The sequence below is a fragment of the Musa acuminata genome, chromosome BXJ3-9, assembly GCF_036884655.1.
Source record: "Musa acuminata AAA Group cultivar baxijiao chromosome BXJ3-9, Cavendish_Baxijiao_AAA, whole genome shotgun sequence".
NCBI lineage: Eukaryota > Viridiplantae > Streptophyta > Magnoliopsida > Zingiberales > Musaceae > Musa > Musa acuminata.
Window position 1 is genome coordinate 4,007,718 of NC_088357.1, and position 24,133 is coordinate 4,031,850.

A 24,133-nucleotide genomic window follows, 5' to 3' on the forward strand; every position below is an offset into this window, starting at 1 on the left:
CTTGATGTCCCGTGTCTCGTCTCTCTTCGGTGGCTTTCCGCGCCTTTCCCTCCTGCGGTGTCGTCCGCGACCCCAAAACAAGCCGACGACCGGACCAAACGCCCACCCCCTTCACCAACCCCATAACCCACCCACAACGAACGGCGAGAAAGTAACAGCTCAAGCCCCTCCACCTTCTCTCCGTGCGTGCGCGTGGCGACAGGCGACGCAACCGAGGCTCTCGAGTTCATCTAACCCCCAGTTTCCGACTCTACCCCCTCCGTCTCCTGCGTCGTCGACGCTCTTCCCTCCCGTCTCCTTCCCCTTCATCCGGGGGTAATTGCGTAATCTCGTACGCCACCGCCTGTCCCCGGTGTGCCTCGTCCTTTTCCCCTCCTCTCCGCGACCGAAAAATAATTCTTCCGTCCCCCGCCCGCCCGCCCCTCTCCATTATTTCCCCCGTCAACGACACCCGCGCCCGCCCCCCAAAACCAACGGCGGTGATGCCCCGTCGCCACGATGGACCCCGCGCCCCGTCCATCACTGACGCCATCCCCTCACACGTCGGCGCACGCGTCTCGCCCCCCGGCGACTTCCAACCCCCCCTTTCCTCGCATGCCCCTCACGTGCCACCCCTCGCCAGCCGGCGTCCCCTTCTCGCCGCTCTCTCTCACCCCCTCTTTTATTTCGCCCCCTTTCCCCCTCCTCTCTTTCCGTCGACAACACGACAAGGGAGGGGGAGAGAAAAATAGAGAAGGCCAGGGATTAGGGCTGGATCTGAGGTAGATTTGGGTGATCGATGATGATGGAGGGGAGGGAGCCGGCACCGTCGCGGCCGCCGAACCCGGCGCTGCCGTACCGGGAGGACTGCTGGAGCGAGGGCGAAACATCGGAGCTGGTGGACGCCTGGGGCGACCGCTACCTAGAGCTCAACCGCGGCAACCTCCGCCAGAAGCATTGGCAGGAGGTCGCTGACGCTGTCAACTCTCGCCGCGGCGCGTCCGGCCGCCGCCCGCCGCGCACCGACGTCCAGTGCAAGAATCGGATCGACACCCTCAAGAAAAAGTACAAGATCGAGAAGTCCCGGATCGTCACCGGAGGGGGCCTCGCTGCCGCCGCCAGCCAGTGGCCCTTCTTCTCCCGCCTTGACACCCTCATCGGATCGTCAGCCGCTGCCGCCGCTCCGCTGGCGAAGAAGCCTTCCCGCTCGCCTCCGCTAGCCGTGCCACTCCCCTACCACCGCAAGGGTTTCCCCTTGCCGGTTGCTGCCGCCGCGGCCGTCCGGCCGTTGGACCTGAGGGAGAAGCGCCCGGCGGCCACTGCCTTCTCCGTGGACGACTCGATCTTTCGGCGGGCGGCCGCTGCTGCAGCAGCGGCAGAAGAAGATGACGATGACGAGGACGCCGATATGGGGTCGCCTTCTGGTTCGTCATCCAGGTCTGCACGGGGTTGGAGAAGGGCTCGGGAGAAGGAGGGAGATGGAATCCGTGAGCTGGCGAGGGCGATAGAAAGGTTCGCTGAGATGTATGAGAGGGTGGAGGGTGCGAAGCAGCGGCAGATGATGGAGCTGGAGAAGAAGCGGATGGAGTTCTCCAAGGAGCTGGAGTTCCAGCGGATGCAGATCTTTGTGGATTCACAGGTCCAGCTTGCAAAGATTAAGCGTGCTAAGCGATCAGATGCTGGTAACCCAGCTGGATCTTTCCTCTTCTTACCCTGTTTCCATTCTTGCTTGTTTGATTGCTAGGGCAGATCGTGAATCAATTTTGTTTTTTTTTCCGCTAATTAATAGTATTTTCTTATTCCATTTCTCTTTTGATCCTCTAATTGTCGTTTGTGTCAAGACACATTAGTTATATGTGAAGGTTGTCTACGGATGAGTTTGGGATGGAGCTATTATGGAAAGAAGACCACTTGATGCATATTGATTGGCTTTCCTTTTAGCCTTATGTTCGTTTTGTATCCATGATATCTTCATATATAATTCATTAAGTTAGCAACTTAAGCCCCTCGACTCACCTTTTAGCATGAGTGTAACAGGATTGAACTTATCACAATTTAGCATATGATGTCATAAGATATCTAGTTTTAAGTAAGCTCTCATTTGATCTTATGAAATATGTAGTATCCTCTAGCAATCTGATATTGTCGGTCAGAGCTAGGAGGAATCGAAAGATAAGACAACAATGTAAAGGAGTGATGAAATTCATGGACATGCTGGTTAATTAAAATACTTTTGTGTGTGCTTATTGTCTTTTCTTCTTGTTTGGAGCTGAGAATGGTGTGAGTGAGAGGTTAAAATTACTCAGAATGACTTTAGAAGACAACAGACCCACATTATTTACGTGTTCTTAGGCTGGATAAGAGATTATAAAGTTCCAAGTCAGAATGGCAGAACAGCATTTGTATGTAGAAATGTTTTACTTCAGTTTTATAACTGCAGACTTGATTTATTCATGCCATTATGCTGCATAAGCACTCTCAGAAGAGCATTTGATAATTCAAATGTCATGCTTGCTGGTCTCTACGAACTGAGCTTTTTTATTTGCAAAAAATGACAGAGCAAAGAGATAAATAGTCGGCTACAATTTGTTAAATACACCATAGTAAGAAGCACATGGTTGTTGTTGATGTGCTTAATCATATCAACATATTTCTAGCTTCCTTCCATCTGACTAGCTAAACAAAACTGGAGTGTATTTCCAGCTAAATTTTTTCAGTGCCTACCTTGGTCTCTGATTGCCAATCTCTTTAGTAACATGTAGATGATGGATGTCAGATAGAACTGGATTGTGATAAAAAAAGTGAACTATAGGAAAACAAGAAGCTAAGATTCATCAAGTTTGCTAGCTTAAATGTCTTTTCCCCTCATATTTTTCTGAGACATGTATATGTATGTTCTATGAGGAGGCATGATTAGGTTTGTCCAATTTGGAACCAATGATAATAAAATGGCTTCAAGACCAATATAATTTACATTCACACCAACATTATTGCTGTATATGCTTATGAGGAATTGTCTGATTAATTAGTTTAAAGTCCATCTGCATCGGATGAGAAAAATATTGAAATTTGCATATCAGGTTAAGCCTAAGTAGGACTATGAAGGTCTGTTATTTCTGTTGATGAATTGATCTGTCATGGGCCAACCTGAAATAGTGCATTTTGAGTGAATAACTGGAGGCACCCTGCACTTCCTTCAGCTGATGTCCTTGATTTTTGGCCACGACATTGTTCTTCATGTGTTTATATTTAGTTTTTTTTTTGGATTTTTTTGCTATTATAAATCCTCTTATGTTTTCGTTTAGAGTATGCAATCAACACAGTAAACAGTTTACTAAATGTATCAACTGGCTCCCAGTTGGTTTAACTGCATTCAATAATTGAATTCTTAGGACTTGAAATTAGAATAGTTGCTTTTCTGACTTGTATCTTCTTCTTGTCATGCCTTCACTATGTGGCAAAGTCTATTAATCAGATCAATAGGATGCTTTTATAGAACTTCTTCCTAGATTGCCAATATTAGCTCCACTTCTTGAATGCAAGTTTGTGCAACTCTCCTTTTCTTGTTATAATCCTAACCAAGAGCCAAAACTGCTGGTATCTAGCTTGTTTTAGATGAATAGCAGACCAGAGTAAGCAAACCTCATAATATAAACATGACTTTCAACACAGACTAGTTCATGATGGATGTGGTTCTGTGCTGAATGCCTGTTCCTGCAATGTTCCTCCTAATGTAGGTGTACTGTGAAGTGGTTCTAGGGTTCTAGCCTTACTAAGCAATAATAACTCATTATTTAATAATGTAGCATTGTTCTTTCTACCATGCTTTCACAAGACCCATTTTCTTTTGTAGAGATTTCTTACTTTGGAATATTTTCATGGTTTTCAATTTCAAGGTTCGTTATAGCATAGTGTACCGCCCGGTATACGTGGTACATACCGGTCTGATAGAGGGCTGGTATAGGTGGTACATACTGATCTGCTAATACATTTCATTGTACAGTGTGTCGATACCTTGGTATAGGTTGGTATGTATTGTACCAATGGTTGGTCAGTATATTGGTGTGAACCAGTAAGGCAGACGGTACTTAATTTCATATTCATCACAAAAGTTTTGTGAAGCCAAATAATACAATAGCCAGCAATAGTTTTGTGGAGCTAAACAATATAATAAGTCTCTTGCTATGATTTAGAGGGATAGGTTCAGTTAGCCCTATAATTTTCGTCACTGCTCCATAAAACTATTGTCAACTTGTATTTGAATTTTTGTCCATGCACTGCCTGCATCTTAGCTGTAGCATTTCCTTTACTGATCAGCGTGATATTTGGAAGTCACAAAATTGAACATGTCTCTTATTTTCTCATGCTAAGTTATATGATATTTTGTATATCTATATGTTGGGGGAGTTGTCCTCTGTTAAGGACATGTTGACGACTTTTATTTATCAGTCTAGCTCACTTTAGTAAACAAATCACCTTACTTTATTTTGTGTCCATAGATTCTTATAATATTTCGATAAATTGTTCCTGCTGTTGTAATGTATGTATCTCGGATACAACACATTTGAGAAGACATCATTCTTACTCTCTTAGTAGCTATGGTTCTTTATGATTGTTGACTCAAACCAAACGTTTCTGCAAGATCTTGAGTAACAGAATATATAATATTAATTCCCCATGCTGTTGCTTGCCAAAGAACGGTGTCGTGCTTTGCAGGCAGCTTATTCTGCCTCCAAGAGAGAGCTGGATTCCAAATTCGAAAAATCCTAGTTTTTTCTTGTAATTGTCAAAATTTTGTCATACAATGTTGAGAAAATTATATTGTTTTCCTGATATTGAGAGAAATAAGACAGAACATTGTTGTACCATGTCTTTTAATGATTTAGATTGTTATGATTACCGATTAAAGTTAAGTCCGAGCTCTCATTGATTTTCCTTTCTTGTAATTCTGCTTGACCAGCGGTTCTGATCTGATATTTCTTGTACTTCTCATGTTGCAGACGGTTACATGTAGATCGCAGTCAGTGAGTTGTGCCACTACTTGGATGCGTGCCGAACCCATGCAACTCCATCTTCATCCTGAATTGGATGACACGTTTGACATAACACTACCAGTATTCCTAAAGAGTTAGTAGCTGGTTCTGTAAGTTGACATGACACCATTGTGTTTTGTTTGTGGGCCCAAATATCAGTGACTCTAAAACCCTATCATTAGTTAGGTGGCAGAAGAGGTAGAAGTTGATGCATTGTGAAACATTGTGTCTGTCGAGATTCCAGAACATAAATATTCTTATTCTCATGATTGTATGGGGTTATGAACACAAAGCTCGTCATCGTTGCTCGCTCCATGCTGCTTTTACACCAATCTGGCTGTGAGTCATCTACATCTCAACGTATTCTTCTTCTTGTTCCTTTCTTGTTTTTGGTTGAGCAATCGAGGAATTCCTTCAGTTTTGATACTAAGACATAGCATGATGTGTCTAGTTATGTTCATGTTATCGTTGGTCTCGACTGTTTGAATTAATGATTGCAGCAAGGCCACAAAATACAACTACTAATATAATTGCTCATCTTTCATGCACTGATCTCGTTCGAGCAAAAGTAGTGGGAGCAACATGCACCTGCACTTATTTTACGTCAATCATTTACCTATTGTGTGCTTCTCTCTCTCTCTCTCTCTCTCTCTCTCTCTCTCTCTCTTGACTAAACAAAATGCTGTTGCAGCAATTCCCGGGGAAAAGCAAAACTCATGTGGAATGCTGTCCTCGACCTTTTATTTAGAGCCACATATCATCAATATCTAAAGTTTGGTGGAATCACCTATCCATCATAACGAGACAACATGGGTTTGGCCATATCTCTCTCTGGCGACACCTGTTTTGTCTGAGCCTTCTGCATCACACATCGAGAAACATTTTCTATTGAAGCTTCCATTTCCTAATCTGGTGGGAAGAAAAGTTGTCTTCGGCTTCTATCTTTTCCGTGCAATAAGAATAACCAAATGGCACAACAAGTGCAATCAATAGATGCTTCGGTGGAGACCATGCTGCAAAGGGTGCTTGTCAACCTTGCCTGCCTTCTGCAAGTATGAAGACCATAAAAAGCTGGCTTTGCCTTCATATATTTAATTCCTTTGGTGCATCTGCAACCCTTGAAATAGAGACATTAAAGCATATGCTAGTTGGCTTCTTTTGATAAGAGGTTCCTTAGCTTCATGATATCCTATTGTTCCTGCAAGGAATCTGATACCTGAAAACCTGCTCTTGAAGTTGGAACACTGTAGGCATCGGAGATGGTTAGATAATAATAATAATAATAAGAGTTGGTCCAATGCATATGATTTAGTATCATAATAATTATTTAGACCAATTATCGAGAAGTGAAACATCATGAGTCACGCTTGTGATTCCCATTCGCCTCCCTTCTTTTCTTTGTTGCATTATTGCGCGAGTGACGCCACCTCAGTTGACTAACAAATGTGTGGCTTTCACTACTTGAGGAAATAGTGATGATAAATAATACCAATCGTATAGTGCAGCTTGGCATCATCAAGACAACATGTTTCGGAGATGAGAACATACCACCAACGAGAGGAATGATAAGCTATCAAACCATGCCGCCCCATGTTTCATGATGTCGGTCGGATAAGAGAGCATGCCATCCACCATCACCTTACATCATAACTACTATCACAAATCAAGAAATCACATACCACTTTTAATTTATAGTGCATATAAATCTCTTTAATTAATATATATTATGTATAAACGTGTCTGGTGCGTATAAAGCGCGCGTAGGATTTCGTCGTGAGGAAACAGCGAGTAAAGCTAACTGGCAACGAAACGGTAGAGGAGAGACAGCAAAAGGTGGTTCGTTCATTATAAATAGACCCCCGCGAAAGCCCACGCCGTCGCCTTCTCCCACCCTTCCCCTGCTCTTCCTTCACGGGCTTCTCCTCACTCCCCTCTCGAAGAGTGGAGAAGAAATCTAGGGCTTCGAAGGCGGCTTTCTCGTGCCAATCGTTGCTCCTTGTCCCGTGGCTATTTGTTTGGAGATCTACGGTTGTTTATTGACAGGAAGCCGAGGTTCTGATAGATTGGTCGCGGCGATGTCTCGAGTGGAGAAGATGGCATCCATTGATGCCCACATGAGGCTTCTCGCCCCCGGGAAGGTCTCCGAGGACGACAAGTTGGTCGAGTACGACGCCCTCCTTTTGGATCGGTTCCTCGACATCCTTCAAGATCTGCATGGCGATGATATCAGAGAAACGGTATACGAACTCTGCTCCTATTCGCTGTTATCTGACCTTCATAATTTCATTCGATCTTCGCCATGGATTTGACGTGAACGATAAGATGAGAGGATTCCTGAGGGAAACGGCCGTTGGTCGGGTCGACTGGCTTGATGAGTATTGTGTCCGATGGTACTTTTGTTGATCCATCATTTATTTGTGGAGGAATCGGATCTTGTTTTCCCTTTCCGTTAAATGGTTGGTGGATTGACTTTTTGAATTTCGAGTGATTTTGTATCTGATTTTTAACTTCTAAATAAATTTATTTAGCTTGATTCAAGATTTGTCTGGCTGATGTTGGGGAAATGCTAATGCCAGTTCCAATGCACGCAAGGTTATTGTCGTGATCCTTGTCATTTGATCGTGATTTTAAGTAATTATTAGACACGAAGATTTGAAGCTCGTCTTCGCTTTGTTATTCTCTCAAATTTGATATTTTGCTTTCATTATTTGATGCCATCTTTCTTGAATTCTGAGGGAGCTAATTGACTGTTAATTTTTTGCAAATCGAAACTACTGGTTAACCCTGGGCTGTCGTATGCTGTCAGGTTCAAGATTTGTATGAGCTGTCTGCTGAATATGAAGGGAAGCATGATCCTGAGAAGCTGGTGGAGCTGGGGAATGTGCTGACTAGTTTGGATGCGGGTGACACAATTGTGGTCACCAAATCATTCTCACACATGCTTAACTTGGCCAACTTGGCTGAGGAGGTGCAGATTGCCTATCGTAGGAGGATCAAGCTAAAAAAAGGAGATTTTGCTGATGAAAATTCTGCAATTACTGAATCTGACATAGAAGAAACACTCAAGCGTCTCGTGATGCAGCTAAAGAAGTCCAAAGAAGAGGTTTTTGACGCTCTGAAAAACCAGACAGTTGATCTGGTTTTGACTGCACATCCAACTCAGTCAGTCAGAAGATCCTTGCTTCAGAAGCATGCCAGGTTTGCTATTTATTGATAATCATCTGCTTGCCAAATGCCTCCTGCACATATAATTCTAAATTCTTTTCAATTTTTAATTACCGGTGTAGATGCATTGATTGACCTGGTCTGTTTGTGGTATAAATACCTGAAAATGATGCATAATCATTTTCTTATGTTTTTTTGGTTTCCCATTTTCCTTTTCTTCCTGTACTCTTTTTGACATAAGTCTTTCTTTAACAATACATACCAGCATCGAAGGTGAGTCATTTTCGGGCACATGTCAGTTTCTTTTGCCCTTACTATCCCAGGTAAAACTGGACAATATTTGCTTCCTATCTCCAACATATACAATTTTTATTATCAAAGAACTATTGTACTTTACAAATTTCTCTGCAAGTGTAACATACTTGTGTTTTAATCCTGACAATGTCTCTAAGAGGCAGAGATTTGATAGATGTTTCTTTGAAAGTCTTAGAGATGCCTTTTGTGTACCATTCCCCGGAATTTTAACCGGCAAATGGAATTGTAATGTAAGAATAGGTGCCATCTTCTGAAAAAAGGACAGTTTTTTATTCATACTGGACATTTTATTCAGGATAAGGACTTGTTTAACTCAGTTGTATGCCAAAGATATTACCCCTGACGACAAGCAGGAGCTTGATGAGGCCCTTCAGAGAGAGGTAATTCTTCACAACATGTGCACTTAATTTCAGTCATGAACCATTGCATATTATCAATCTAGATCCTAATTGTTTTTTTCCTTGAGCCTGAAGCTACATTCTAATATCAGTCCCTTTCCAACTCCTCTTATGTACTTACTGTTCTGCTTTTCAATTGGTTTGATTTTGTGTAGATTCAAGCAGCATTTAGGACTGATGAAATCCGAAGAACTCCTCCAACGCCTCAAGATGAAATGCGGGCTGGGATGAGCTATTTCCATGAAACCATATGGAAGGGTGTCCCTAAATTCTTACGTCGTGTTGATACAGCATTGAAGAACATTGGGATAAATGAACGTGTGCCTTATAATGCCCCTCTTATTCAGTTTTCTTCTTGGATGGGTGGGGATCGTGATGGTATTGATCATCTCCCTTATTTCTAAAAAAAACCTTCATTTGGTTAATAATTACTTATCTAGGACCATTTTTTCTTTTCACAAAATACATAATTATGTAATTAGAAAGGGATACTTATAATGTTATAATGCTTCTTTATGCATGCAGGAAATCCTAGAGTTACTCCAGAAGTAACAAGAGATGTATGCTTGTTGGCTAGAATGATGGCTGCAAATTTGTACTATTCACAGATTGAGGATCTAATGTTTGAGGTACTAAATTGTTACCTCATTGTGGTTATCGGAAATTTCCTTTGCATCCTTGTGAATCAGAAAGTTATATATTAGATATTGTTGATTTCCTGATTTATACATCAGTGACTTAATATTTTCTTGTAGCTGTCTATGTGGCGCTGCAATACAGAACTGCAAGTACGTGCAGATGAACTACACCGTTCCTCAAAAAAGGATGCAAAACACTATATAGGTATCTTCACTTTGCTTTGTTATGGTTTGACGCTTTAGATATGCATAGTTTCTATTTCCTTGTAGCCGTATTCGTAACTTATTTTGTTTGACATATGTTGACTTGGCTCCATTTTCTGAGAAATCTGAAAAAAAAGAACTAAAATCATATTTCAAGATTCAAATTTAATCAGCATCATTTGTGAAGATCCAAGGCATCTTAATGAGTTTGCTTATGGTCTGTTCCTAGGTGGGTTTCCCACTGCCCTCAATGATCTCTTCGTTTCTTCTGAAGCATGGTTTTTCCCCATAATTTCTGTAATTTAGCATGTCACTTTATTTTCTCCAAAATGATCCTAATAGTATGTGGTGCTCATAAATGCAACATATGAAGTCTTGATTTTCTTCGTACATCCAAGACATGTCTCGATCTACTTTCGAAAATAGGAAATCGTAATTACCAGCAAATTGATTACTGTTTTTTTATGGATAAGATCTCATCATGAAATTTTAGTGGTTTAGATAAAGTAGATGTGCCAACATCTGTAAAGGAAGGAACCAAAGGTAAGTGAGAAAGGGAAAAATAATGGTAAAACATGAAAGGGGAATTTGTGCCATGCAAGTTCAAGGTCCTTTTGAGGCTGTCCTGTAGCAAGATCATCTACAAGGAGTCATGAGTGGTTTTCTTTTGCATATTGACTTGAAGGGAAATATATGATTGGGTGGATCGATTAGGAATTACTGTTAAACTTATAAATGAAATGTGTATCAAACATTTCTACTTGAATCCATTTAAGGAAAGTTCAAAACAACATAAGCACTAACATATGAAAAATTATGTAAATGGAGGGTTTAATATAAGTCAACCCAAACATCTGAAAAATTGATGAGCTTTAGATTTAGTTTGCTTCTCATCATCCTTACCAGTGAATTGAATGATTCAAGATGTAAGGATATGGTATGCAATAGAGGAGGGTGCTAAGACTAAAATTGTTCTCATTCGGTTGTAGTTGTTGTGAGTTGGCAAAGACGGAGGCAACGCGATAGCTAGATGAGTAGGCGAGGGGGAAGAAGTTGGATTTACCATGAAGGAAGGTTAATTGGCAAACCCAGTATTGGCATTTGTACACTGATCTTGAATATTCAACATTCCAAGTAACTACATTGTATATACTACCTTAACAGTTTACTGATTTATTCCTCTGAGCCCTTTTTGGTAGCTTAGAATCCATTTGCATTTATTCGATGGCTAATATGTCCAAGCGAAGGCTTTATATTTGATTCTGTACAATGATCTCATATATCATTTATGTTGATCATATTAGAGACAAATGCTTTTATGAATTTAAAAACATATGGACATCAATTAATGTGTTACTCACTTTCCATTGTCTTTTGAACACAGAGTTCTGGAAGCAAGTTCCTTCAAGTGAGCCTTATCGTGTTATACTCAGCGGCGTGAGAGATAAATTATACAACACACGTGAGCGCTCCCGCCATTTACTTTCCAATGGATATTCTGACATTCCTGAGGAAGCAACTTTCACTGATGTGGAGGAGGTATTGTGATGTAGCCGTATTCATTTTATCTCTGATAGAGTTGTTGAATCTTTCTATCTTATAAGATGTATCTGGAGCTTCATCTTTTGAAGTAGATTTTGTTCCACACATCTGCTGGAAACAAGACTTGGAATATGGCTAAGAGGACTTATATTTCACTGCATTTATGCTACATCCTGTTAATGGTCTGTTTTAATTTTTCACTGGCCATTTTGCAGTTTTTGGAGCCTCTTGAACTCTGCTATAGGTCACTCTGTGATTGTGGTGATAGGCCTATTGCTGATGGTAGCCTTCTTGACTTTTTGCGCCAAGTGTCGACCTTTGGTCTGTCTCTTGTCAGGCTTGATATTAGGCAAGAATCTGACAGGCATACTGATGTTATTGATGCTATCACTAAACATCTGGGAATCGGTTCCTACCGCGACTGGCCTGAGGAGCAACGCCAGGAATGGCTGTTGTCTGAACTTAATGGAAAACGCCCGTTGTTTGGCCCTGACTTACCCAAGACTGATGAAATTTCTGACGTGTTAGATACTCTCCATGTCATAGCAGAACTTCCTTCGGACAACTTTGGGGCTTATATAATATCAATGGCGACTGCTCCATCAGATGTTTTGGCTGTTGAGCTGTTGCAACGTGAGTGCCATGTGAAAAAGCCATTGAGAGTCGTCCCATTGTTTGAAAAACTTGCAGATCTTGAGGCTGCTCCTGCAGCTTTAGCCCGACTCTTCTCGATAGATTGGTACAAGAACAGGATCTGTGGGAAGCAGGAAGTCATGATTGGATATTCGGACTCAGGGAAGGATGCTGGGCGATTTTCTGCAGCTTGGCAGTTATATAAAGCTCAAGAGGAGCTCATAAAAGTTGCAAAGGATTATGGAGTGAAACTGATGATGTTTCATGGGCGTGGGGGAACTGTTGGAAGAGGTGGTGGTCCTACTCATCTTGCTATACTATCTCAGCCACCTGACACAGTTCATGGGTCTCTTCGGGTTACCGTTCAAGGTGAAGTCATCGAGCAGTCTTTTGGGGAAGAACATTTGTGCTTCAGGACACTCCAACGTTTCACAGCTGCTACTCTTGAGCATGGAATGCATCCCCCTATATCCCCAAAGCCAGAATGGCGGACTTTGATGGACGAAATGGCTGTTGTCGCCACAGAGGAATATCGATCTATTGTCTTCCGAGAACCACGTTTTGTTGAATATTTCCGCCTGGTAAGTAATCTAGCTTTTTTATTTGAAATATTCCTTAAAAATGATTCATTGAGCCTGTAGCTAGCATGTGTAAATTACAGTTCCCCACCATAGTTTCAGTACCTGGATAACCATGACAATACTTTTATGGAAAAACTACATCTACCTTTGAAATGATACTTCTTTTTTGTTTGTGTGTATATGTGTGTGTGGAGGCTCTAAATTGAGTATCAAAGACTGGTGAACATGATCATTGACATTGTAGATCTTTTGAATTAAAAAGATCATCTGTCTGCTGTTCTGTAACAACTAACAAGTACATGCATATTTAATTAACATATAGAAATTTAAAAAGTTGTACCGTGTTTGTATTATTTGAAAGATTATGAATGAGATCAATGATTTGGATTTTTAATTTTCATATTTTAGTTAGCAAATACCTTTGCATTCCATGTATGTCTTTGACTCATTGAACACACAAAAAGGTCCACAGGTTACATGATGCTTGTTTTGGGTTCTTTAATTGTTAGATGATGTTTACTAAAATTTTGATCTTCAATTTAAAGCTTCTATAATTAGCTTTTACCTAATGGACTGAGGCCTCAGTTGTCAATCCTCCTGATAGGACACCTCCCCCCTTTCTTCTCCCTCTTCATATTGTAATTGCTGCTATATTTTTCAGGCTACACCTGAGCTGGAGTATGGTAGGATGAATATTGGCAGCAGGCCATCGAAACGAAAGCCCAGTGGGGGCATCGAATCACTACGTGCAATTCCATGGATCTTCGCATGGACACAAACACGGTTTCACCTACCAGTGTGGCTTGGTTTTGGTGCAGCATTCAAGCATGTTATGCAAAAAGATATCAGGAATCTTCATACTCTTCAAGAGATGTACAACAAATGGCCATTTTTCAGAGTCACAATTGATTTGGTTGAGATGGTTTTTGCTAAGGGAGATCCTGGAATTGCTGCTTTGTATGACAAACTGTTGGTTTCTCAAGATTTGTGGAAATTTGGGGAGCAACTTAGAGCCAACTATGAAGAAACAAAGCGCCTTCTTCTTCAGGCAAATTCTCTCATCAACCTTTATTTTAATTGCAAGTCGGATCATTGTGATTGTTACAAAAAGTTAAGATGTTTTGATTGCTTTAAATTGTCATTGTTGGTTTTAATCTATATGCATCCAATCAATCTGATCTACAACTAAATATACATCAGTTTGAAGCTTATTTTCCATGGTGAGATGATATTTTCAGAAAAAGGGAAATTACTTTATCCAATATTAGCAGTTATACTTAATGACTTAGAATACACCAAGGGGAAATTATACTCGGAGTAAGATTTTTAATTCCTTTTAACGTCATCCTTCTTATTAGTTTAACTTTGAATTAAAAAGATATATGGAAATCATTTCAGAGGAAGGTTGGGTAGCATACCGAAGTAAGTTTTCCTTTCAAGCATCCAGGAAAGAGATCACGGTAATTCTACCACATCAAATGTTTGCTAAAGTATCCTTGGATTGCTCTTGTTATCAGCATGTCTTATACGATCGTAGGTGCTTTTATATAGTCAACTTTAGTTAAGAGTCCCTTTATATGCGTTCGAGCATAACTATCATATATGAGACTGTTATGACTAATATGTCCGTCCTTTCGGGAAATATCGTCTCGAAATATGTTTCAAGAAAAGGTTACGAGTTCATTGTTTATGTTATCAATTTTCAAATGCTTAGTTCTGAAAAGGCTACTGCAATTATTCATTCTAGGTTGCTGGTCACAAAGATCTTTTAGAAGGGGATCCATATCTGAAGCAGAGATTACGCTTGCGTGATGCCTACATTACAACTTTGAATGCCTGCCAAGCTTACACTTTGAAGAGGATCAGAGACCCTTCCTACCATGTTAACGTGAGACCTCATCTCTCAAAGGAGATAACAGAGTCCAGCAAACCGGCTGCAGAACTGGTGAAGCTTAATCCAAGCAGCGAATACGCCCCTGGGTTAGAGGACACCCTCATTTTGACGATGAAGGGTATTGCTGCTGGACTGCAGAACACTGGTTGAATTGTGTGCTCTGCATATCTCCTCAATAAAGCAAAGCATCGCAAACTACTGTTGTTTTATGTAGCTAATTTTTGCCATGGCAGCGTTGCTGCTTTTGTCAGTTCCCGAAGACAGCAACCAGTGGTTCCAAAACACTTTCAGCTGTGCCACCTGATTACTAATGGCAAGAAATAAGCCTTGTTCGGGAAGCTGATGGCAAAATTAATTCTCTCAGTGTCTTTCTTCCTTTTTTTTTTTTTTCGTCTTTTCGTTTTTCAGTTCACATTTATCATGAGTCTGAAATTGATCAAAATCTCCAAGAGCTTTCATGTTTGCAATCTTCCACACTGGGGCATTCTGATATGTTGCACTGTTTGGCTATATGATTTAATCAGATGTTCTTGGTCTGCTTCTCAGATTGATTGATACATTTCTTGGGATGATGTCGGAACTGAGGTTTCTGTTAACTTTCATTCTTCCGCTCTTGCATTACACCTTACAGTCTCTTCCGAGAAGATTTGCTTTTCATGGTGCTCCAGGGACTAAAGCCATCGTTCTAAGTTGGAAAGAGACTGTGATTAGAATAACTGGAATATTTCTGCTTTGCCTGTGTCAGCTGTTCACAGTATTCACGAGTAGTTGTTGCTGCCTATCTTTTATGCATTGATTGATAACTGGTTTAGGAAGTTGCTCTAAATGTGTTTTCTTGATGCTTCAATCCGTGTTTCTCTTCTCTCTCATCAAAACCAAGCTCGATTCTATATTGTGACAAGTGCTCGTTCATCATAATTAACATCTTAAAAAAGCCTTTCTTTGCGAGTACACTTTGATTCTATTCCTGTTTGTTTTATTTGCTCTCTCTTTTCCTCCCTACTCGATCTTATCCTTTGCTCACCCTTTCATATTTGCAGGAGCCATCGTGTGAGTGAAGAAGAATATGTGGTGATTGTCACAAGATGCATATCCCTTTGTGAGGATGACCACTTGGATGCACTTTGCTAGGTGAGAAATGCCTATAGTCAATGGTTCTCAAGTGCAATTGCTAACCCTACTCCTCAACTTGCACTTTTCACATACTTATCTTGCTTTTGCTTATCCAAATGGAACCATATTAATAATCCCCAGTCTTACACTATTCAAATGTTTTGCCCAACTTTTTCTTTCTCCAAAAGAAACTCCAGAATAAGTCACTATACACCTTTCAAGTTGAGGTGGCTGGTTGTCGACTTTTTGGTTCTCGACCCAGTAAGGAGGTTGGGAAGAAGCCCATAGGATGTTTCCTTTGAGCTGGCTGGTTGTGCTAAACACGCTTCCTGAGGTGATCGTAGCCAACTAAGACTTGGTCACAACTCGCAAAAAAGGGTCACGTCATACATAGGTGTTGCGATGATGCAATTGTAAGCTCTCATGTTTAACCAAGATAGGATGAGATGAGATGAGATGGATATAACAAGACGAAGATCGAGATAAAAAGCTAAAAACAGAGTTATACCCATTTCAGATATTTTAAATTCCCCCTCAGGAAATGTCCATTCCACACAGCCCTTTCCTCTATATGTAGTAGAAGCCCCCCCCCACTTCAGATAATTCCATTACCGACAAAGGGAATGGAGAAGAACAATTCCCTCACACCAAACTACACGTCTTGTTTGACAAAGTCACTCCTTTTGCTTTTCTTTTGAGTACTCTTCTTTCTGCTTTCTTTGGCTAATCCATAACCATTTATGTGTCTCTCTCCTCTGCAGTATGGCTCTCCACTTCTCCTTGCTCCCCCTATCCCTCTCAACCTAACACTACAGCTCTCTCTCTCTCTCTCTCTCTCTCTCTCTCTCTCTCTCTCTCTCTCTCTCTCTCTCGGCCTAACACTACAACAAATCCATCTGATGGCACGAGTAGAGGAAGCAGTAAGCTTCAAACTTTTCGGGACGGTGATCCAAAAGGGGAACAGACAAGCCAAGGAGGAAGAGGAGAAGCGGGTGGAGGCGCAGGAAGAGGCGGCGGCGCTGCCGTGCCCGAGGTGCAAGAGCAAGGAGACCAGGTTCTGCTACTTCAACAACTACAACGTCAACCAGCCGCGCCACTTCTGCAAGGCCTGCCACCGCTACTGGACAGCCGGCGGCACCCTCCGCAGAAACGTTCCCGTCGGCGCTGGCCGCCGGAGGGGTCGCCCCGCACACCGCATAGGAGCCTCCGCCGCAGCCGCAGCAACCGCATCCATCCCTTCTGTCTGCGTCCTGGTGTGCCAGCCGTCTGGCTACTCTGACGGGGCGGCGGCGATGGATCGCTGGCTCCTGACACCAGACGCCCCGGCGATAGTTGACCGCAGGCACAGTGGTGGACCTCGTTGACTCTCGAGGATCTACTCCTCGAGTCACAGTGTACGGCTCCCACAGCCAAAGGATGTCTGTATGTTTGTGATCTTTTAACCAACCGTGGAAATGGACATCTCCTTTACTTCGCCATGAAAAGCTTCTTTTGTACAGACTCACCATTAACCAAAGCCCATCTCACAATTCAGTAAGATGCTTAGGACTCAACCAAGTTCTTCCTTCCAGTAAAAGGTCAAAGGAAAGGTTGACCAGCCTTTCCCATGTCACGTAACAACAGGAGAAACAAAAAGGAGTTGCATACACCTCAGAAACAACTCGACTCATAATTGTTGATATGCCAAAACTGTAGTGGACGTCAAAGCGATCACAGTTGCATCTGTGCCTTCAACAAGTCAACTTTGAACAGATAGATAGCTTCGTTGACCGACCAAACAAACGCGTTCATCTGCTTTGACTGCCATTAACAGTGCTCCTTTTTATGATGCACGCATGAAATGTCATTTATGTACAGCACGATTGGATCATAAAATTGTTGTCGTCAACCATCATCATGCGCATTTAATATAAGCCGTCCTTAATTAGTCGGATGATGACTGACGGCATGCCTATCCGCTACTTGTTTGCACGTGAGAAGACAGAGAGTTAGAGTTGTATTGAAACTCTTATTGCACGAACACAAACGTCCGAACATGACATTGACGAATGAAATGGGTGTCGAGTGTTCGAGTACGTGCACAAAATCCATAGATCAGACAAAGTGGTATTTCATACACGTATACGTCCATTAAATAAGAAGCATACGCAGTTATGACAACATGAAGCCATAGTCTGGAACTATAAATATCATGCCTTGCATTGAAGAGTTACATAAGCTTTCATACCAAGAATAATATTTTTGGCATTCTTATGATATTGTGGTCGTGATGTGCACTGATATTTTTCCAATGGGTCAATTATACTTTAATCTCATGCAGCCTCGAGTGCCCCATAACCTCCATGCATACACGTTTCTTAGAGACAATGTGGAACCATAGAAAGATAAGTGATGCCTGATGCTGCTCTACTTTATAGTTTGGTGGCTCACAAAAATAACTTATCCATGTATTATTAACACATGATTCATGCGTGTGTTGACTGTTTAAAGACTATACCAAAGTAGGAAGAAGAAGTCATGTAGTGTCCGAACTAAATACACAAACTACGAGAGAGAGACACCTTTAGGAAGACTTTCTTCTATTAAACAACCTCACGTCATAGGCTTTTTCCCAATCAATCATAGAACTCAAGAAATGATAACCCGCCTACTCTAATGCTAATTATATATTCGTTTCTTTACTTGATTAGTATCATAGTTTCTGTACTTTAAAATTTTATATTAATTTTTTTTATAATTTTTAAAAATAAAATAAATAATCTTATTTTTCTAACATCGTCAGTTATATTAATAAAAATGCAATACATGACATCACATGTTGGATCGATACGAAAATGATAAGTAAAAAGATAATTTCATTATCTAATTTATTTTTAACGATTTTAGCGATAAAAAGATAATTTCAATATCTCACTTGTTGAAAACACAAAAAATATTAAAATTATCATTTTTTTCTATCATTTTTGTATTGATCCAATCTCACATGTTATGTTTTTCGTTAATACAGCTGATAATGTTAAGATAAATGAGATTATTTATTTCACTTTCAGAACTATAAGGATCATAATATAATTTTTTTAAGAATAAGGATCGCAATACTAATATGATCTAATCATATAAGGTAACACGTAATTAGTCATCTACTCGAAGCAATGTAAATATGGCCATTCACCTTCTTATAACCGATTACCTTTTTCGCCAAAGTATTCTTAATAACAAAACCAAGAAGCATAAAAAAAAAAAAAACATGAGAAATATATTCGTATTAAAAATTATAAAAATCTATAAATAATGTTTAAAACATATTTGACTTTCAAAATAATATCAAAATTGATAGGTACACTAAATTATCTTGAATTTGATTTTGACATGTATTCTAAATTATTTTATAGCTTTTAATATTTTAGCTAAATTTTTAATTTAATCTATGGTCCCAACTAAGGAAAAACAACACGAAGAATAATAATGCATGCATTATTAGTAGTATTTTCAGTCTTATTTGAACCAATATGGAATTTATTGAATTGAACCCATGGATCAAATCTAATGGGCCAAACAAAGTAAAAAAAGGAGGGAAAACATATATGATAAAATTGAAAAGTAAAAACAAAAGAAAATTCTCTATGAACAAAAAGCAAAGAAGACCAAATCTCTTTGTGGGAAGAAAAAAAAAAAAAACCAAATCTAATGATCTTTTCGGGATATCACCTTTTCATATATATATATATATATATATATTTATTTTGATTTTTTAGTAAATTTATTTGTGATTTTTATTTTAAATTTTAATTACCTCGCAATTGTGGAAAATTTACACCTTTTTATTATTATGACTTTTTATTTTATTTTATCTTATCTTATTTAATCATATACGGGATTTGGTTCAACTAATCCGTCCATCCCGATCCCATCCCCCGGTCAATCCTAAAAGTTACCGCTGTCAATTGCCATAAATAGCCCCGCTGCCGCACCTGCTCAGACACTTCATCGCCGTCCTTTCCTCCCCTGTCCTCCTGTTGGTTTCTCGACACCGAAGCGAGCATCAAGGGAGAGGAGGGAGAGATCGAGGGGAAGAGCCCCGAGTGGATCGGAAATGGCGTCGCAGAAGGAGCGCGAGAACTTCGTCTACATCGCCAAGCTCGCAGAGCAAGCCGAGCGCTACGACGGTATGTGTTTGCTTCCCTCTGATCTCGATCCCTAGGGTTCCCATCTCTTCCCATGGTGAGGGATTTTGCCGTCCCTCGATCCGATCCGTGTTGCTCGTGGCAGAGATGGTGGATGCGATGAAGAAGGTCGCGAAGCTCGACGTGGAGCTCACCGTGGAGGAGCGGAACCTGCTCTCGGTGGGCTACAAGAACGTGGTCGGCGCACGGAGGGCTTCCTGGAGGATCCTCTCTTCGATCGAGCAGAAGGAGGAGTCGAGAGGGAACGAGCACCATGTCAAGAACATCAAGGAGTACCGGCAGAAGGTGGAGTTGGAGCTCTCGAACATCTGCACTGATATTGTTACCCTGATCGACGAGCACCTCATCCCTTCGTCGTCGGCCGGGGAATCCTCTGTATTCTACTATAAGATGTGAGTCAGATCTGAAATCGTCTACATGTTGTTTTGCTGGTCCTTCTGTTCTTTTTTGGTCTGAAGTCACGTCATGGTTCGATCGCAGGAAGGCCGATTACTATCGTTACCTGGCGGAGTTCAAGGCTGGGAATGAGAGGAAAGAAGTAGCAGAACAGTCTCTAGCAGCGTATCAGGTCCAAGATTCTTTTATTTGCCTTTCCCACATTTGTATCTTACGATTTGGTTTGACTGCCCCGTTGGAGAACATTTGTATTTCCAATTAGTAAGCATTTTGCATTATTAGAATCTGCTTCCTCCAAAACCATTGTTCCGTTTCCATTAGAACTGTTGTTATTGTATGATTCTATCCGATAATTTAGCAGAATTTTTTACCAGAATATCTCATGATAATATAAAATCATTCTTGTGTGTGCTCATTTTGCAGTAGTTCAAGCTCCCGTTATTCGTCGCATTCGCATTGATTACAACATGCATGCTTAAACAGAGTAGTTAGTTATACATTAATGAATGACAGTAGACAGTGGTACCGAGTTGTTATCTTCATCATGATTTACTATGTAAACATCATGTTTTAATGAACTTGTCAGCCGCAGGCTGACTTTACTTTTTTTTTTACCTATATATTTTGTGGTGGTTCCCTTGTGTTTTGTTTTCCTTGTGGACCAAGAGGGTTAAAATATATCACTATTTTGAATAAGATCGACAGTAATCACTTTTCTGTTTTCTCTTTAGTGATATTGTTGGCTGAGGATTATTTCTTTTATCTGAGGGACTTATAGTTAGTTGCTTGTTGGATCCCTTTTCAGTAGTTGATGATTGCAGTAACATTTTAATTTCTCAGAAGGGTATGACTACTATTTATCCTTGTTATATTCAAGAAACTGAAGCTTGCATATGTCGTCGTTGTTGCTCAAATTTGCATTTGGGTTTGAAATTTTGTCTTCAGTTAATTCATGTTCATTACTATGGTTAAATTGATGGAGCTAAATGAGGAGCAGGAACTACGTACCTCTATATCGTATATAACTAATTATCACAGTGTAATTCTTGCGAGCTTCAGAGGTGGTAATTGTGGGTAGTTAAAAACATTCACATGGTTTTTGAAGTCTAGATTTGTGATTTTAAACTGTTAGAGGTATATCTGATGCATGCACAAGTTTGCACTGAAGTACATTATTAAGTTCTACCATCTCAGCTGTAATATGGCTTTATGGCTCGTGGACTGCCCTTTAGGGCATATATGTATTATGTATTTCCTCTCAAGTCTTCTTTTATTTTTTTATATTGTTTCATGTTGCTTTGCAGGAGAGAAGTTTTTGATCTCATGGATGTTTTGGATTATTTTTCTTATGCCCAGTGAATTTGATGTTGCTCTAATAAGCTTGTCTCTTTTTGCTGAAGTAGTATTACCTGTATCGCGTTGCAGGCAGCCACAAGTACAGCCGAGGCAGATCTGGCTCCTACTCATCCAATTCGATTGGGATTAGCATTGAATTTCTCTGTATTTTATTATGAGATCATGAACTCACCTGAACGGTATGCTACATCCTATAGAACAGCACGTTAGATGTTTGCCCATTATCTGATTCTTCAAATGACTTCTCTAAACTCAGGGCTTGCCACCTTGCAAAACAAGCCTTTGATGAAGCTATTTCTGAGCTTGACACACTGAGTGAAGAATCATACAAGGACAGCACATTGATTATGCAACTATTGAGGGATAACCTTACCTTATGGACATCTGACATCCCTGAAGATGGAGGTAATATTTAACTGATTACAGAGGTTATTTTTGCTGGCATCTGAAAGAATATGCTTTTGGGATAGGTTATTTTTGTTTTAGTTGATTGTTTTGTCGTCTTTTTGCAAGGAAAGCTTTGTAGTAATATGGCTTTAGCTTAAATAAATTTAGAATAAGAAGAGCATAAGAAATTCTTGAGATGGACTTAGGTTCAATTTAGAAGTGCACAAGAGATTCTTGGGATTGTCTAGGACTGATGGATGCCTCAATGTCTTGCTTGTCTCTAGTGTTGTAAAAGATCAAAATATGCTGTGAGATTGTCCTTAATGGATAAAATATGCTTCTTAGCTTCTGATCCAGCATCTGTCAACTTTGTGGCTGATGGCCACATTGGCATGTTTGGTTGTGGCTAGTTGCTTAACTATTCCCATTATAGGTGAAAAATTCCTCCGACGCAATGCAAAGAACTTAATCTGGGTTCAGATTATCTCAACTTTTTATTTTTATTATCAAGCACTAAAACGTATTAATATGTCATTACCAAAGAAATTGGTTTCCAAACATTATGTTCTTGTGTGTCAATCATATCGCTGAAGAAGGTTTGCTATTTCTTTGATTGTTGAAATCCCTAGTTATTCTCTTAAAAAGATTCATGTTCTAAAACAATGAATGTTGCTTGTGTTGGACTTTAGATTCTTTTATCATACTTGTTTGTTTTTTAGAATAATTTGAATTATACCCTTGATTATGGAGTGATAGTGATGCAAGCAATGGTCCTACTTCATAGGAGTAGTAATCCAAAGCTCAGGGAGGTGGGTTCGTGCTTGTAGTAGTTATAATATGACATAGGCCAACATGTAGAGAGTTAAAAGGTGGTAACAAAATAAGCCCAGAAAGAGGTCTGTTGAGGATGAAACAATTGGTAAGAGATAATTGAGTTCTTGGGTAGCTAATTCAAGAGTTCTAATTAATTCATAACATGTTATAACTTACAAGACTTCAACTTGATTAGCATTTGAAGTCACAAATGAACCATTGATTGGGGAGAAATAAAGAAGAAAATTGCAGTTGAGTTTGTTTGAGTTGATACATCCTGGAGTTATTTTTTTTAAATACCATGCAAAATCCCCACCAAATTGGACTATATGGCTGCTTGATTGAATCTGGAATTTTCCCTATGTTTTCCCACAGCCAAATATACCCGAGCCATTTTCTTCACTGCAATGTTAGTTTTTAACCAAGTGTTGCATGCTCGGGTCATGTGCTGAACATTATTTGGAGATTGAATAATTTATGAACCCTGCAAATTTTCCACTCTTTAATCTTGTATGAAACATGATATAATTGGTTAAACAGAGCTTGTTTCTTGGTAATTTGTATAATAAATTACTAAAGCAACCATTTTAATTTTCACATCAGTATTTGCTTACGACTTTGTTGGGTTTCATCCAGAAAAGTCTAAATCAATTTTAATGTTTTCCCCTGATTTAAGCAGCAACAGAAGATCCTATAAAGGAAAGTAATGGCAAGCCTGGTGCAGTCGAAGATGCAGAGGTTGGTTTCTGTATATGTTTAACTCAATTCGTGCCTGCCCGGCACCATCGTGGTAAACCACATCCATGGCATAGTTATATGCACTATTCAGGGGCATGAGATGAGTTGCTGCTGAATCTGATATTATTCCAAGAATTCTAACCTTCAATATTGAAAAATGTTTTGCAGTGAGGATGCCCGAACTGGTGACGCCCAGTGGATGACTATTTGGAAGCTGTTCTTATCATTTGAATTCCGGTTGGTCTAGTTTTTAGATTATCTGTTATTGGTTCCTGTTCTCATTTTAATCGACTTGAATTAGGAAATTTATCTGAACTTGGAGGTTGAAGATCTTGTTGCTTCCGTGTCTAGTCCGGGTACTATCATGTTATAGTGTTTGATCTGTTTGGTGGCTGCCTAAAGAGATGTGATGTCATGAGCGTTCCCTGTTGCTGAATCAATGTTTTTTGTTTTCTGCAATGATCAGTTGTGGTGGATCTGTTGCCTTAGTTTCTTCCGCTAGATTAATGTAATAATGCACTAAGAGACAATAGTATCATTGTTCAACAATGTCGAGGTGCAGGGTCAAGCGGATGTGTGCCTATTCTGTGTGGGTCAACCTTTTCCATGTTGTAGGAGACCAGAGTCGATATTTTAGGTTCATCTTACCTAGTGTTTCACATAGGAGCATAAAACTCGCAACTTGAATCGGCGATGCCCCCCCCGTGTTACAGCCTTCTCAAAACAGGGGCTGGCTGGTAGCGTAGGGAAACGTTGCTCTTCCT

The 24,133-nt window shown here is 40.3% G+C and overlaps 4 protein-coding genes across 6 annotated transcripts; all 4 read left to right on the forward strand.

The window, feature by feature from the left end:
• The first annotated feature begins 60 nt into the window (after positions 1–60).
• On the forward strand, positions 61–5,278 carry LOC135649500 (trihelix transcription factor ENAP1-like). The gene is made up of 2 exons (XM_065167908.1): positions 61–1,661; positions 4,980–5,278. Exons 1-2 carry the CDS (start codon positions 779–781, stop codon positions 4,991–4,993), a joined length of 897 nt encoding a protein of 298 aa, XP_065023980.1. The 5' UTR covers positions 61–778; the 3' UTR covers positions 4,994–5,278.
• Positions 5,279–6,887: 1,609 nt separating this feature from the next.
• On the forward strand, positions 6,888–16,979 carry LOC135649253 (phosphoenolpyruvate carboxylase 2-like). The gene is made up of 10 exons (XM_065167459.1): positions 6,888–7,249; positions 7,819–8,210; positions 8,788–8,872; positions 9,046–9,268; positions 9,416–9,519; positions 9,646–9,733; positions 11,117–11,271; positions 11,490–12,488; positions 13,150–13,536; positions 14,236–16,979. Exons 1-10 carry the CDS (start codon positions 7,088–7,090, stop codon positions 14,530–14,532), a joined length of 2,892 nt encoding a protein of 963 aa, XP_065023531.1. The 5' UTR covers positions 6,888–7,087; the 3' UTR covers positions 14,533–16,979.
• Positions 16,395–16,859, forward strand: LOC135582149 (dof zinc finger protein 5-like). Its single transcript, XM_065169014.1, has one exon. It carries the CDS (start codon positions 16,395–16,397, stop codon positions 16,857–16,859), a length of 465 nt encoding a protein of 154 aa, XP_065025086.1.
• A 2,480-nt stretch (positions 16,980–19,459) lies between the features above and the next one.
• LOC135649780 (14-3-3 protein 9-like) lies at positions 19,460–23,857 on the forward strand. Of its 3 annotated transcripts, none has more exons than XM_065168572.1 (7): positions 19,460–19,661; positions 19,765–20,071; positions 20,160–20,247; positions 21,501–21,610; positions 21,688–21,836; positions 23,308–23,369; positions 23,538–23,857. In XM_065168572.1, the coding sequence occupies exons 1-7, from the start codon at positions 19,589–19,591 to the stop codon at positions 23,538–23,540; spliced, it is 792 nt and encodes a 263-aa protein (XP_065024644.1). In that variant the 5' UTR covers positions 19,460–19,588; the 3' UTR covers positions 23,541–23,857. The 3 variants fall into 3 exon arrangements, with proteins under 3 accessions (XP_065024644.1, XP_065024646.1, XP_065024645.1); XM_065168574.1 differs by having other exon boundaries at positions 23,317–23,369; XM_065168573.1 differs by having other exon boundaries at positions 19,461–19,661; positions 23,311–23,369.
• Positions 23,858–24,133: the final 276 nt, after the last annotated feature.

What these genes read in the sequence shown, in the direction of transcription:
- LOC135649500 (XM_065167908.1), top strand. Translation starts at nt 779, where the DNA reads ATGATGATGGAGGGGAGGGAGCCGGCACCGTCGCGGCCGCCGAACCCG.
- LOC135649253 (XM_065167459.1), top strand. Translation starts at nt 7,088, where the DNA reads ATGTCTCGAGTGGAGAAGATGGCATCCATTGATGCCCACATGAGGCTT. An exon ending in TTGCTTCAGAAGCATGCCAG is followed by an intron (nt 8,211 to 8,787) that starts GTTTGCTATTTA and finishes CATTTTATTCAG; the next exon opens with GATAAGGACTTGTTTAACTC. An exon ending in GGATGCAAAACACTATATAG is followed by an intron (nt 9,734 to 11,116) that starts GTATCTTCACTT and finishes TTTTGAACACAG; the next exon opens with AGTTCTGGAAGCAAGTTCCT.
- LOC135582149 (XM_065169014.1), top strand. Translation starts at nt 16,395, where the DNA reads ATGGCACGAGTAGAGGAAGCAGTAAGCTTCAAACTTTTCGGGACGGTG.
- LOC135649780 (XM_065168572.1), top strand. Translation starts at nt 19,589, where the DNA reads ATGGCGTCGCAGAAGGAGCGCGAGAACTTCGTCTACATCGCCAAGCTC. An exon ending in TCTGTATTCTACTATAAGAT is followed by an intron (nt 20,072 to 20,159) that starts GTGAGTCAGATC and finishes GTTCGATCGCAG; the next exon opens with GAAGGCCGATTACTATCGTT. An exon ending in AGTCTCTAGCAGCGTATCAG is followed by an intron (nt 20,248 to 21,500) that starts GTCCAAGATTCT and finishes ATCGCGTTGCAG; the next exon opens with GCAGCCACAAGTACAGCCGA.